Here is a 14150-nt window from a genome sequence, read left to right on the forward strand (position 1 = left end):
GGGTGGGGGAGGGAAGGATTGAGAGTTTGGGGTTAGCAGATGCAAACTATTATCTATAGGATGGATAAACAACAAGGTCCTACTGTATAGCACAGGGAACTATATTCAATATCCTGTGATAACCCATAATGGAAAAGAGTATGAAAAAGAATGTGTACAACTGAATCACTTTGCTGTACAGCAGAAATTAACACAACATTGTAGATCAACTATACTTCAATAAAAAAAAATAATTACACTGACCCTTAAAATCTAGCTTGGTCACTGCTTAATGGCTGTAAATAGGCTTAGTCCCAGTTTTAAGGTCACACTGTCCTAAACTGCTATCATTACACCATGTACCAAGTTGGGAACACCTGCACAAAGGAAAGCTTTCATTATGCAACCGAGCACATGAATAAAAGGACACTTTTCCCAAGAATGCAGCAATTTGAGGCAACAGTGTTTACACAGAGTACGAACAAAGTAATGCAGGAGTTTCAGGTAAATTATGCTGATGTCTTTGAGCATCTATGGATTCATTAGAAGGTTAAATACCTCATGGCTAATGGGCTCTGGGTTTCTAGCCACTGCTTAGAAGTGGAAATTAAGTGCTGAGTTATATGATAGATGTATATATCATTATATATAAAATTATATATAAAAACACTCTCAAAACTCAGTTTCTTCACTAAAAATAAATAATTTAGATACATAATTTATTGACAGAAGATGTAAGCAGTGGTTTCATCTTCACATGTCAATGACAGCGAGGCTATACAATAGTTACCACGCTACCTCCTGTTGGAAAGTGAGATGCTTAGTCTAAGGGAATTTGCTAGACAGTGGAAATGATCACTTCAAAAGCAAGTCTCTTAAAAACGAATTCTAATCATTTTGTAAGGAAATACATTTTCTTTTATCTCCTTAAACAGAGCATATCAAACAGAGTTTAACATTGTTATGAAAATTGTGTAACTGAAATAACATCAATAAAAATACTGTGCCATCCCAGGAACTATTTACCTCAGCCTGTGAAGGTTTTAGAGGGCAGGTCTTTTCTTCTTCATCTGGGTCTGTCCCTCATGTCAGGCTCCCAGAAGCCTGCTCTCCTTGGTGTACTTACCAGCAGTTAACACAAGGTTCTCAGCCGGGGTGGCAATGCACTCAGATCCGCAAACCACACACAGGCGGCCAAGCAAATTTTTATCCATGTGGAAAGTCCATTTTTGCCACAAATATTTATACTTTTACAATCATATAAACCTGAGCATGCCCTGCCATTTGGCTTAGAATGGATACAACTTGCTGTGAATAACAGTTGTTGCGTTCCTGGAGCATCTGACAGTTTTCCTCCTAAGTACACTAGAGGGGTCAAGAAGTAAACTCTTCTTCCCCGATGCGGAGCACAGGAGGCCAAGGGGATGGTGCAGGCACCGTGGATGCTTTTACAGGAACAGAGAAACTGCTAATTTAAAGCTGCCCAAGCAATTACATGGTCATTATTTCCAACTTGCGTCTTGAGACAATTTTTTTTTTTGTACTCTGCCACCAAAAATTGTAACATGGAAAGTCTAGGAACTATTGGGAAGCAGCACGCTCGTTTATTTTCTGTGGGTTGGGAAATCAGAGCAGTAATTTTTTGAGACCTGTGTGCAAAGTAAGTATAAGCTCTGAGGGAAGCCAAGAGGGGGCTTATTTATTAAATGTACTTGACTGCCAGGCTGGGAAAAATACTTAAAATCATTTTTATTTACTTCTGGGTTCATTATTTCATTTTAGAAAGCTGAGGTTGCCTGACAGCACATATTAGATAGGTGAGATGTTTGGAATATTGTCTTCAGCAAACAATCTCATGTTTTGCCTCATACAGAAAGCTTGGATGTACCAAATTTTCATAAAGTAAAACTCTTGGAAAATAATACATCACTACATGGAAAACTTTAAATGTATTAAAGACACAGATCTGAAATCTTACTGGACATAGTTGAATAAAGTAAATGGTAAATACTGTATTATTTCAACTTCAGCTTTCTAAGGAAGGGTTATTTCTAATTTTGCCCCAGGATCTGTTTGACCATGTACGCATTTCTGAAACTACATCCCAAAAGGACTGACTGCCTTCCTGAATTGAGGATATCAGGATTCATCACAGCTCTCCTCAGCATGGAAGATTTACCAACACATCACCAAATGGATGCACGATGCCACGCAATTGGGAAATTCTGCTCACTGAATTCTGAATAAGAGACAGGTAATCCCATGATCGCCCTCCAAGGCATGCTTGTGTCAATTTAAAATGAACTCTTTTCTGGAGCAAATATTAGCTGCTTTTAGTAAGAAGCCAGTGTGCTACTGATAATTTTAAAGGGTTAAAAACGTTTTGCGTTGACCATTTCAGTTACTGTGACATCTCAACATTTGTAAATATCTCCTTATTCGTTTCCTAAAAGGCACGTTAAGGCTGGTCTGTAGGAAGTATGAGCATGACTGACTCTTTTCCAGACATTCCTAAACATTTTTTCCTGAAGCCACTCATAAATGGAGTTATTTGGGCCAAACTTTATCTGTCCCATGGGTTTCTTTTTAAGATTCTTTGGGAGACGGCTCCAATGCCTTGGTCTGTAGTCCCTCTGATTTGGGGGAGGCTAATTCTTACTCTGAGCTACCGTTCATTGAGTATATCTGCTGCTCCAAAATCAACATACCTACTGGACACGCCTGACTTTAAATTCACACACAATGAAGGACAATGATTTCTGCTGATTCTCTACCCTGAGGGCGTCCTGTGGGATTCTTAAGAACTCAGCCTAGAAGACTCCTGCCCAGGACTTCCATCCTTCAGTTTATACTCTGCTCACACTCCAAATCCTCTTCTTCCTTTTTTTTCCCCCCCAGAATCCTCTTCTTTAGTGTTCACTTTGACCTTCAACTTCACACTTGCTCACCTCCAACTAGAGGGTTCCAATGACAGTTCTGGCCCAGCCGTGCTGCCCAGCCTCTCACTTCCTCATCCCGCCCCCAGGGAACCCTGCCTCTGTTCTCTGGCTGACACAGCTCCCGCTTCCTCAGGACTCCAGGGCAGCATCTGTCCCTTGGCCACTGACAAAAAGAAAGTCTGGAGAAGACACTCTCCCTTACATTTCATTTCTGACAGGGAGGCAAAACCTGCTCTAATTTTTGAACCTCATCCTTCATATTAAAAAGAACAAAAACAATGTGAAGGGTATTAAGGTTTAGCATTTAGTTAAGGGTATTCTCTGCAGATTCACAAAAGCTTTGCAAGTGAAGTATTACGTTCTCTTCTAAAATTCCTAATAGCGTCCTGTGTACAGCATTTAAATGTTGCCTTTATGGTTTCTACAAAGGAGTGCATACCTATTATCTACGTGGAGGAAAACTTTTCTTAATATATTAAAGCATACAACTGCAACCAACTAACATTTTTATTTATTCAACTTATAAATTAAAAAAACTCTCGGACTAATTTGACAGAATCTGTTCATTTGGAGTGTCTGTGTTCCGGTTCTGTGCTTTAGTATACTAGGTGATAGCAAATCATAATGCACTTTCAAAACAAAATATCTTAACTTTTTCTTCTTTTTTTTCTTTCTTTACAAAATCATATTCTTTGTTACTTGTTCACCTCCAGAGAAATGCTTACAAACATTTTAGACATTTGAGACCATACTACTGCAAGAGGGTAGAAACGTTTATTGTAGCAGAATACTAAAGTCATTCACTCATAAGTGTGTTATTCCCCTTATTTTATTGCAGTAACTTCTGATTCTTCAGTATAAAGAGAAATCAAAAGGGAAAATCTCTACAGTCTTGGGTTAAGAAGTGTGCTGGGATCTGGTGACCTAAACCGTATGTACAGGATATAAACATATTTATACTTTATATGTACACAGTTAATGGTTATCTAGTCATTATAAATAGTAGGTTTAACTTAGAGTCTACAAAAATAATGATTTTAGATGGGCACATGCAAACCAGTACACATAAACTTATTTGTAAAACACATCTCTATGCTTTTCTTTTTTGCTTTTAAATATAAATGTTGCCATTTAACCATCAGCTAAATGATTTAAATGCAAATCCCAAAGTCCCCAATGAAAAGTATAAAATCTGCTTCTCTCCACAGAGGCACCCTGCCTCAAGTGTTGTTCACCTATTAGTAAAGTCGAGATAATTTTGTCACATATGAATGACGGGTACAGACCCCATTTTCTAGGATTTAAGACAGTCCTCCAGAGGAAAAGCTTCCTTGGCTCCATTATACAAAAAATGTTGCAGACAGTAGATATTTGTTAAGATGTCACCTTGGCTTTTACATACTCATCAAAATGAACAAAGTGAAGCCTCTGCCCACTGCCCTGAGCCTGCACTCTGGGACAGCGCGGCAAAGCCCTAAGCCTACTGGTTCGCGGCCCCGTCGGCAAAGGCCGGTGACTGGGGGGGCACAAAAGGCTCATTCTGTTTCTGGTCCTCCTTCACGCTGGCTGCTTGGTCCGTGATGGAGGAGAAGGACATCTGGTCGTGCTCTATGATGTGCACTTGATCCTCTTCCTTGTCTTTCTTCACGTAGAACATTTTTCTGAACTTCTTCAACTCGTGGAGCTCACAGAAGGTTTCCAGAACCACCAACATGGCAATAAGACCAAGAAGCAGGTAACCTGTGTGAGAGAAATGACAGCGTCTCAGTGCGATCAAGTCACGCAAGACGCAACCTATCTGCTGATGAATAAATCCACTGCCACTTCCACAATTTCTAGGGATGTTTTGAATTCCATGGCTCAAAGAGGGACGACCCAGAGAAAAATGGAGAATGACCTAACCTCCTAGACCTAAATAGACATTTCTCCAGAGAAGGTATACAGATGGCCAACAGGCACATGAAAAGATGCTCAATATTGCTAATTATTAGAGAAATGCAAGTCAATGCTACAATGGGGTATCACCTCACACCAGTCAGATGGCCATGATTAAAAAAACTACAGATAACAAATGCTGTAGAGGGTGTGGAGAAAAGGGACCCTCTTATACTGTTGGTGGGATTGTAGATTGGTACAGCCACTGTGGAAAACAGTATGGAGGTTCCTCAGAAAACGAAAAATAGAGCTACCATACGATCCTGCAATCCCACTCCTGGGCATATATCCAGAGAAAACTCTAATTTGAAAAGATACATGCACCCCAATGTTTATAGCAGAACTATTTACAACAGCCAAGACATGGAAGTAACCTAAGTGTCCATCGACAGGTGAATGGATAAAGATGTGGTATATATATACAATGGAATATTACTCAGCTATAAAAAAGAATGAAATAATGCCATTTGCAGCGACAAGGATAGACCCAGAGATTATCAAACTAAGTGAAGTAAGTCAGAAAGAGAAAGACAAATACCATATGATGTCACTTATATATGGAATCTAAAATATGACACCAATAAACTTACCTATGAAGCAGAGACAGACTCAGACACAGAGGAAAGACTTCTGGTTGTCAAGGGGGAGGGATGGATTGTGAGTTTGGGGTTAGCAGATGCAAACTATTATATGTAAGATGGATAAACAACAAGGTCCTACTGTACAGCACAGGGAACTATATTCAACATCCTGTGTTCAACCATAATGGAAAAGAATATGAAAAAGAATGTATATCTGTATAGCTGACTCACTTTGCTATACAGCAGAAATTAAGACAACATTGTAAATCAACTATACTTTAATAAAATAAATAAATAAAAAAAAGAATGACTTAACCTTCTACAAACCTGGATGATTCAGAACCACATGGTGTGATTTTGGGAAAAAAAGAAGCTGGGGCTGATGAGGCATTGTTAAAGAGAGATAACACACTGTACTCACCCAAGGGCAACCTCCCCTACACTGTATAATCAGTGCTTCTCAAAACGCCAGTGACATTTCGGAAGAGTTTCTGATGTATCAGCAGTGCTTGGAACAAAGCTTGCCACCCTTTTCGGCACTCAATGCTTTTAGCAGTAGAAATTACAGTTTAAGCTAGATGAAAATTCCCTTAAGAATGGACGTGGAGGGGCTTCCCTGGTGGTGCTGTGGTTAAAAAAACTCCGCACTCCCGATGCAGGGGGCCCGGGTTCAGTCCCTGGTGAGGGAACTAAATCCCACATGCCGCAACCAAGAGTTCGCATGCCACAATTAAGGAGCCCGCCTGCTGCAACAAAGACCCAGCGTAACCAAATAAATAAATAAATATTAAAAAAAAAAAAAGGAATGGATGCGGATATTTACAAGGTCTTTGGGTGTGGTTATTTACACTTTCACCGGGGCCCCGCTAGCAAACTAAGCTTTCCATTATGTGACCAGTCATTTCTGGGGCACACGGACCATTCATCAAATAACTCTACCAGTTTCTTACTCCAAAGTGAAAGATAACCTGTTGCTTCAGGTAAAGTGCTATTCCTTGGAATCTGTGATAGGAAAACGGTAATTTTAAGTCAATTCCAAGGCATTTAAAATCAGTTTTCAGAAAAAAATTTTTTTAATCAGGGAAAGGAACAAAAACATGAAAATGAAAACTCAAAGAATAACAAAAATCCCAGTTTCATGACCCAAAATGGTAAAACATTTGAGGAATATTTTCAGAAAATAAATGAACCAGGGAAGCCAGAATCGGTGGCATAATAGGGACAGGAGGCTGATTATGTCAAGAATGAAAAGTGACAGTTTTCTAGTATCTTTAGAATTTGGTTATTAGGTTTTGGTAATAAGATAGCATATTTTAGAAATAGCAATGACATTGTTAGTAGACTAATGGCAAATTTCCTCCTTTTCCTTTATCCATTATGTAGTCAAACTCTTGAGTGCTGACAAAAATAGCCATGATGTTTCAGACAAAAGCTGCGGGACTTCAGCCTATCCACAAACTAATATACCTTTGGAACGTTCATTTGCTCCACCTAGCACATGCACTATTCAGAGTGCCTAAAAAAACTACAATTCACATGGAAACAAGCCTTAAAACATTCTGTAAGGATTTAGTACTACATGAAAAATTGAGGAAATTAAACTGTTGGACAAAATTTATGAGCAAACAATTAGCACAAGAGAAAAGTAGAGCTAGCCACCATAATTAATTACAGAAACAAATTCAACATCTCTTAAGTCATGAAAAAATTAAATTAAGATAAGGAGGTAAACATTTTACCCTAATGCAAGACAAGAAAGTCTTGCATTAGGTAATTCTGGTGATACTGTAAACTCATAAGGCCATTTGGGTCAACATGATCTATGAGTCACCAAAGGGCATGTTCACTTTGGGTCAGCCAGCCCACTTCCTGGAAAGATAACAAAGTAGAAAAGCATGTAAACATATAAGAGTATTTACTGCAGTATTATTTATAATGCCCCCCAACTGGAAGCAATCTAAATATTTGATGGAGGGCTTCCCTGGTGGCACAGTGGTTAAGAATCTGCCTGCCAATGCAAGGGACACGGGTTCGAGCCCAGGCCCAGGAAGATCCCACATGCTGCAGAGCAACTAAGCCAGTGCACCACAACTACTGAGCCTGAGCTCTAGAGCCCGCAAGCCACAACTACTGAAGCCTGTGCGCCTAGAGCCTGTGCTCCGCAACAAGAGAAGCCACCGCAATGAGAAGCCCATGCACTGCAACGAAGAGTAGCCCCCGCTCACCGCAACTAGAGAAAGCCCACGCGCAGCAACGAAGACCCAATGCAGCCAAATATGAATAAATAAATTTATTTTAAAATAAATAAATAAATAAATAAATATTTGATCGAAGCAGGACTAGATGATGGTATAGGCACCCGATAAAATATTATGTGGATATTAAAGATAAATATGGTAACTAGAGGAAATGTGCAATCACCCCTGTAACCACTTGGTAAATATTTATGGAACTTGTATGGTAGCCAGGCACTGTTGAAAGCACTGGGTGTTTATTAGTGAAGCCTTTGTCCTGAGTGAGCATGGTTTCGTAGAAAAGCTAAAATACATACAGTTCAACTAAGCATTTTGTCATGTTAAGACTACAGTATAGGGCCAGGCCAGAACATCCGGCTGCCTGAGTATGTACTGTGATTTCCTAGAAGACATGGCATGAGCTGAGTCTTGAAAAATTCCTGAGAAGGCAGAAATGAAAACTATACGTACAGGGGATGGTGGTGGTGGGATGAACTGGGAGACTGGGATTGACATATATAGACTGATATGTATAAAATAGAGAACCAGGGGCTTCCCTGGTGGCGCAGCGGTTGGGAGTCCGCCTGCCAATGCAGGGGACACAGGTTCATGCCCCGGTCCAGGAGGATCCCACGTGCCGTGGAGCGGCTGGGCCCATGGGCCATGGCCGCTGAGCCTGCGCGTCCGGAGCCTGTGCTCTGCAACGGCAGAGGCCACAACATTGAGAGGCCACAACAGTGAGAGGCCTGCGTACCGCAAAAAAAAAAAAAAAAAAAAAAAATAGAGAACCAGTAAGAACCTCCTGGATAAAAAAATTAAATTCAATTAAATTCAAAACCAAAAGAAAACTGTACATACAGTATGATGTAATTCTACACATTGTGAAAAGACAGGAAACAGACACACAAAAATATATAGTTTCTTGCCAACGGATTTCTAAGTTTTCCATGACATTATATTGAATTTTTAAAATATTGTTTAAGTTGTAAGTCACTGACCATCTGAATTTTATGCCTATTTTCCACATATAAAATTCTGAAAGTGGCAAACATATTCTAACTTCTTCAAAAAAGAACCAGATGGACAAATGAGATAAGCAACTGGTTTATGATTTTCTTGGTAAATGAAAGAACATGATGGATTGTTAACAGGCTACATCCTAGTCCTGGTTTTCTTGAGCTTAAAATAGTTAATAAAGTAGAGCAATTTTTTTAAAATCAAAAGTTGATTATCAAGTTATTCTGTGTGGTGCATTCTTATGCTGTCATTTATAGTGTCTATTACACTACTAGTAAGAAATTGATGGGTACTTTTAAGGTGCCTGGGAAAGAATAACTCTCAGTGATAAGATTTTTGCTTAAAGCATTTTGAGAGGAATCATGATGAAATGAAAGTGATGGGAAGGTGGCAAAATGGAAAACTTATCCATGGAAAGCAGTCAGGGCTCTGAAGAGTGGCCCTCCACGAGTGGGTGAGGTGGAGCTTGGAACTGCCAACAGAGCCCCGGCGGGGGCAGAGTCCGTGAACCCCAATACTCACACGTGATCCCAATCTTGTAGAGCTCCCTGAATTTTTGATTATAGCCCTCTCCGGGAACATAATCCCCAAGGCCAATGGTGCTCAGGGAAATGAAGCAAAAGTAAAAGGATTCCAGGAAGTTCCAGTCATCCTCTAGGAGGGAGAACACCGCTGCCGGGATGAAGAAGAAGCAGGAAACAGTGATCACACCGAGAAGGACAGCGTGGACAATGGCCACCGCCTGCTTGGAGAAGCCCCAGCGGACGTGGAAGTAGAGGACTGGCCTGCGGGTGACATGGATGGTGACTCGCTGGACCACCGCTGTCAGGAACAGGAGGGTGAAAGGGATGCCGATGACCGAGTAGATGATGCAGAAGGCCTTGCCCCCGTCGGACAGGGGCACAGTGTGGCCATAACCTGAAAGGGGAAGAGGTGGAAAACACCTTATAAATAACACACGCCTGCCGTCCAGCCCTCCTCCCCTCCCACCCAGGAGATGAGCCAGACGAAATTTATGTTAGGGCTTCAAAGGCTCTATCCTGTTACTGCAGTAAGATTCAACAGTGGGTGCCATACACTTGGGAAGTCCATCACTGTGGATCAAATCTACCCAGCTCTTCCCGACGCATCCAAGCCTGGTTTTGAGGTCATTGTTAGGCTGAAATAGAAGCTCTGTGTGCGAGGGAGCTAACACTTCATCGTCTTAGGCCATCAGGGAAAATGCATGATAGGATGCCTCTCTGCCAGGAGGGTGTACCCCTCCCCACTCCGCTCCCCCCAACCCTCCCCAGGAGCCTCATTAGGATCCAAAGCCAGTACAGACTTGCTCCAAAACACTAGAACCAGGCAGATGATGGAACAGTGGGAAGATGGGGGAAGACTCAGGATACAGACATCAAAAAAGAGGAAGAGGGCTTCCCTGGTGGCGCAGTGGTTGAGAGTCCGCCTGCCGATGCAGGGGACACGGGTTCGTGCCCCGGTCCAGGAGGATCCCACATGCCGCGGAGCGGCTGGGCCCGTGAGCCATGGCCGCTGAGCCTGAGTGTCCAGAGCCTGTGCTCCGCAACAGGAGAGGCCACAGCAGTGAGAGGCCCGCATACCACAAAAAAAAAAAAAAAAAAAAAAAAATCTTACCAGCCCTTCATCCTGAAAGGATGCACATGTCTGAACAAGTCTGTCCAGGAAAAAGCCAAGTAAATGCATTTTTTTGGGTGAAATCAGCTTCTGAAAAAAAAACCCTCACTCATGGGGTTATTTTTGAAAAGTGGCTTCAAAATCTGATTTCTAAAATATATCCTGCTTAGAAATAACTCTGAAAAACCTTCAGCTTCAGATCTCCTGATTCTCTGCTTTATACCAATTTCCGGGGCTGGTGGGGGCGCCCAGGTCTATGTGGCCACCAAGAAGCTGCCCCGGTTACTCCTGGGCCTGGCCTCAGCACGACAGCCAAGGTGGTTAATCCCAGAAGGTTATGAACGAATGGGGAGTCCCAGCAATCTACTGAAACTGTATCCACTTGAACATATCTCCACACCCATGCATTTTCTGTAAAGAGATGCCAGAGCTCAGACACTCAGAAGGATTGAGAACCCCTGTTCTGAGCATCGGGTCCTGAATCCATCTGGTCCTTGCACACCTAGCTGCTCCTGGAATGCTTCAGCTGATTCCGGGCATGGTTAAAGAGGGAGATGAATCAGTTAGGGTTTCCAGAGGGTAACATGAAGGATGGAGAAAGCTTGTAGAATTCTGTTCATGCAAAAAAAGGAAGCAGCAGAAATGTGAACGCCTCGCTTTTGAGGAAAAACACATTACAGAGGAATCAGACTTTATGAGTAAAGCAGCCGGTATCACAGAAGACAGGGGCCAATCAGAGCCATGCCAGGCATTAAGGAGTAAGGATATTTTAATGGTCAGAGATCTGGAAACAGAATCTGATAATGGAATCTTATTTAACACAACAAAGCCAACTGGAAAGTGATTCACAAATTTGGTAATGAGCCTCTGACCAAAAGTATCAGGAGACAACAGGGGATCAAGCAGAGACTGTAAGGGATGGATTGACTTTGGCAGGAACTGTGTAGAGAAAACATAAGATTAGCTGAATTTGTTAGACTACGTAAAAGTCTTGAAACCATGATTTTATTACTGTTTGGTAGCACTGCTATGAATTATCTTCACTAAAAGTGTAACACACCTATTTCACATAGCCCACCTCTTCTGTAGCATCTGTTCCAATAAACTACACGATTTCAGTACTAGTAGAAAAAAAATTAATTTCTAGTTTTAAAATACTTTAGGCTATAGTTTTTACTCTCCAATGATAATAGCTCTCTTTATTAGAGTCTTAACTAAACTTCCATTTACTAAAATGTTATCTCCAAGCCATAGAGATAATCATTACAAGACTCTAGGATGGCTGTCTGCAGTAATGCTTTTTTTTTTTTTTGGTAGGTAATGTGTTCCCACTAAGAGATTAAAAATCACTAAAGTGTAGATGCCTCTTGAAAGCCAGTTTCTCCTTCTGACGTTTGCATAAATAATTTTTGTTAGTGGAAAGTACAGTGTAAAATTTATATCTCACCTGCAGTCTCTACACTTTCAGTGCTTTACTGAATACACAGCAATTCTTTTGCAATAGACAGTTCAATGCACCAGACAGAAACCTTCAGTCCTAGTAAATTATAATGAAGCAGCGAATAATTCACTCAAGTTCAGTCAACTGACTCCCCAGATAAATCGCAAAGCAAAGCTCATATTTTTATCTCAGAACCACATTAAAATCCTTTACAAACTAGGAAGGATTTAGCAAAGTGTTAATACCTTACTTATTTGGTGTTCCTTAAATTTTTCGAAGGCTATGCATATAATTTTGGGGCCCAAAAGATTGAGCATGGCAAAGTCTACTGGAAAAACGAACTTCAAAAACTTAGGATCCAAGGACGTCCCTGGTGGCGCAGTGGTTAAGAATCCGCCTGCCAATGCAGGGGACACGGGTTCAATTCCTGGTCCAGGAAGATCCCACACGCCGTGGAGCAACAGAGCCCATGAGCCACAACTACTGAGCCTGCGCTCTAGAGCCCGTGACCCACAATTACTGAGCCAGCATGCCACAACTACTGAAGCCCATGTGCCACAACTACTGAGCCCGCGAGCCACACTACTGAGCCCAGGCGCCTAGAGCCCATGCTCCGCAACAAGAGAAGCCACCGCAATGAGAAGCCCTCGCACTGCAACAGAGTAGCTCCCGCTTGCCGCAACTAGAGAAAGCCCGCACACAGCAACAAAGACCCAACGTAGCCATAAATAAATAAATAATATAATATAATATAATATAATATATATATTTAAAAATCAAAAACAAAAACTTAGGATCCAGAGACGAAACTAGGATGTACAAATGTTCTTATAGCGTAGCCTCCTATCCCACGATTGCTGGGTTTTCTGTTCTGATTCTGCACCTGTAGGGCAGGTAGGAGGATATGTATCCTGCGGGTGAAGGCGTAGGGGGCGCATCACACCGATGACAGTCTCCCAAGAAATCTGTCTTCCCAATCTGTCACTCTAACTAAACAGCCCTGACACGAGGCTAGCTAACATCCAATCTGGAGCCACACCATGCTGGACACGGGCCTTCTAGTTTTTCTTGTATTTACATCCTCCTGAATGAGATCCAAGAGAACCTCTGTGGGCTCCTATTCCGTCCATTACAGCGAGTCAAAAACGTGCAATTTCTTCACATGTACCTGATGCTTTGGAGAGAAGTGCCACTCACCACTACCTCTTGTGGTGACCCTGCCCATATAAAAAAATACTCCTGGGAATTCCCTGGTAGTCCAGTGGTTAGCAGTCTGAGCTCTCACTGCTGAGGGTCCGGGTTCAATCCCTGGTTGGGGAACTAAAGTCCCACAAGACATTCGGCACAGCCAAAAAAAACAAAACTCTCATTTATTCATATTATTTAATATAACATGGTACAATGTATGCATTTTCCATTAAGTTTGATTGACACACGCTAAAAAAAAAAGTTACACAAGAAGAATCTCCAGCTCGGAAATCAACCCCAGGAGAAAGTCTGAAATAGGTCGCCAACGCTTCCTCTTCCGTAAAAGAGACTTTAATTTGCAATCCTGGACTTCAGCTTCTTCGTATCTCTTTCCCACTAGATTGTGAGCCCCCTGAGCGGGAGATCACGTCCTCCTCCACTGTGAATCTCTCCCTGTTCCCCGAAAAGTGCTGGCCAATCCACGGAGGCAAGTAACAGCGGGGCTGTGACTTCAAATTCAGGAGGGCTAGAAACTCACTGTACGGCAATGAAGAGGCTTCATTCAGGTCAAGCTGACTTGTCCTGCCACTTGAATCTTATCTTTCACTTGAAATTCGTTTTTGTTCCACAGTTTCCATAAGTGGTTAATTTCTAGATACCCTGCATACAACAGGTCTTCAAAATTCCTGTTTTACAGCAATCCTTTTCAAAGACCCGCATATGCATAAACTCTGTTCAACCCTCCCACCCAGGCCACCTACACAACAGGGAATGTACAACTTGTGTTACTTTGCTTATAAAAGGAAGTGTGTTTACCAGGGAGAGAAGACTCAAGGGAGGTCTAAAGCAGACCCAGTAGGAACAGTGGCAAAGGTTGAAAGTGGGCTACACTCAACACATGTGATGAAGGAGGCCCAGACGGTAAGAGGTAACAGAGGTAAGCGTCTTGGGAGGTGCAAGTGCTTTTTTCAGCATCGCTTCTGCTATCCCATTCATTCAATCCTTTTCTAAACACTTTGGCTGCTTCTACTCAATCACGATGGCTTCACATCCAAAGAGAGAGAGGCAGTGGCATTCCTGGTTGGGACGCTGCTCTGGTTCTTTACCTTAGAATGATCATCTCTAAGAGACAGACTGCATTAACACACTGTAGTTAAAAACTAGCGAATCCTAGCAAATGGCTTGAATGTCATAGATGGGA

At 41.9% G+C, this 14150-nt stretch overlaps 1 protein-coding gene across 1 annotated transcript in view; it reads right to left on the bottom strand.

The window, feature by feature from the left end:
- Nucleotides 1-4398: 4398 nt before the first annotated feature.
- KCNK1 (potassium two pore domain channel subfamily K member 1) overlaps nucleotides 4399-14150 on the bottom strand; it is a gene marked incomplete at both ends in the record, with an annotated part of 50863 nt that continues 41111 nt past the window's right edge. The window contains 2 exons of the mRNA XM_079705651.1: nucleotides 4399-4658; nucleotides 9208-9603. Of these exons, the coding sequence (XP_079561777.1) occupies nucleotides 4399-4658; nucleotides 9208-9603 (656 nt within the window). The remainder of the gene's footprint in view (nucleotides 4659-9207; nucleotides 9604-14150) is intronic.

This window comes from Hyperoodon ampullatus (genome assembly GCF_949752795.1).
Source record: "Hyperoodon ampullatus genome assembly, chromosome: 1".
Classification (NCBI taxonomy): Eukaryota; Metazoa; Chordata; class Mammalia; order Artiodactyla; family Ziphiidae; genus Hyperoodon; species Hyperoodon ampullatus.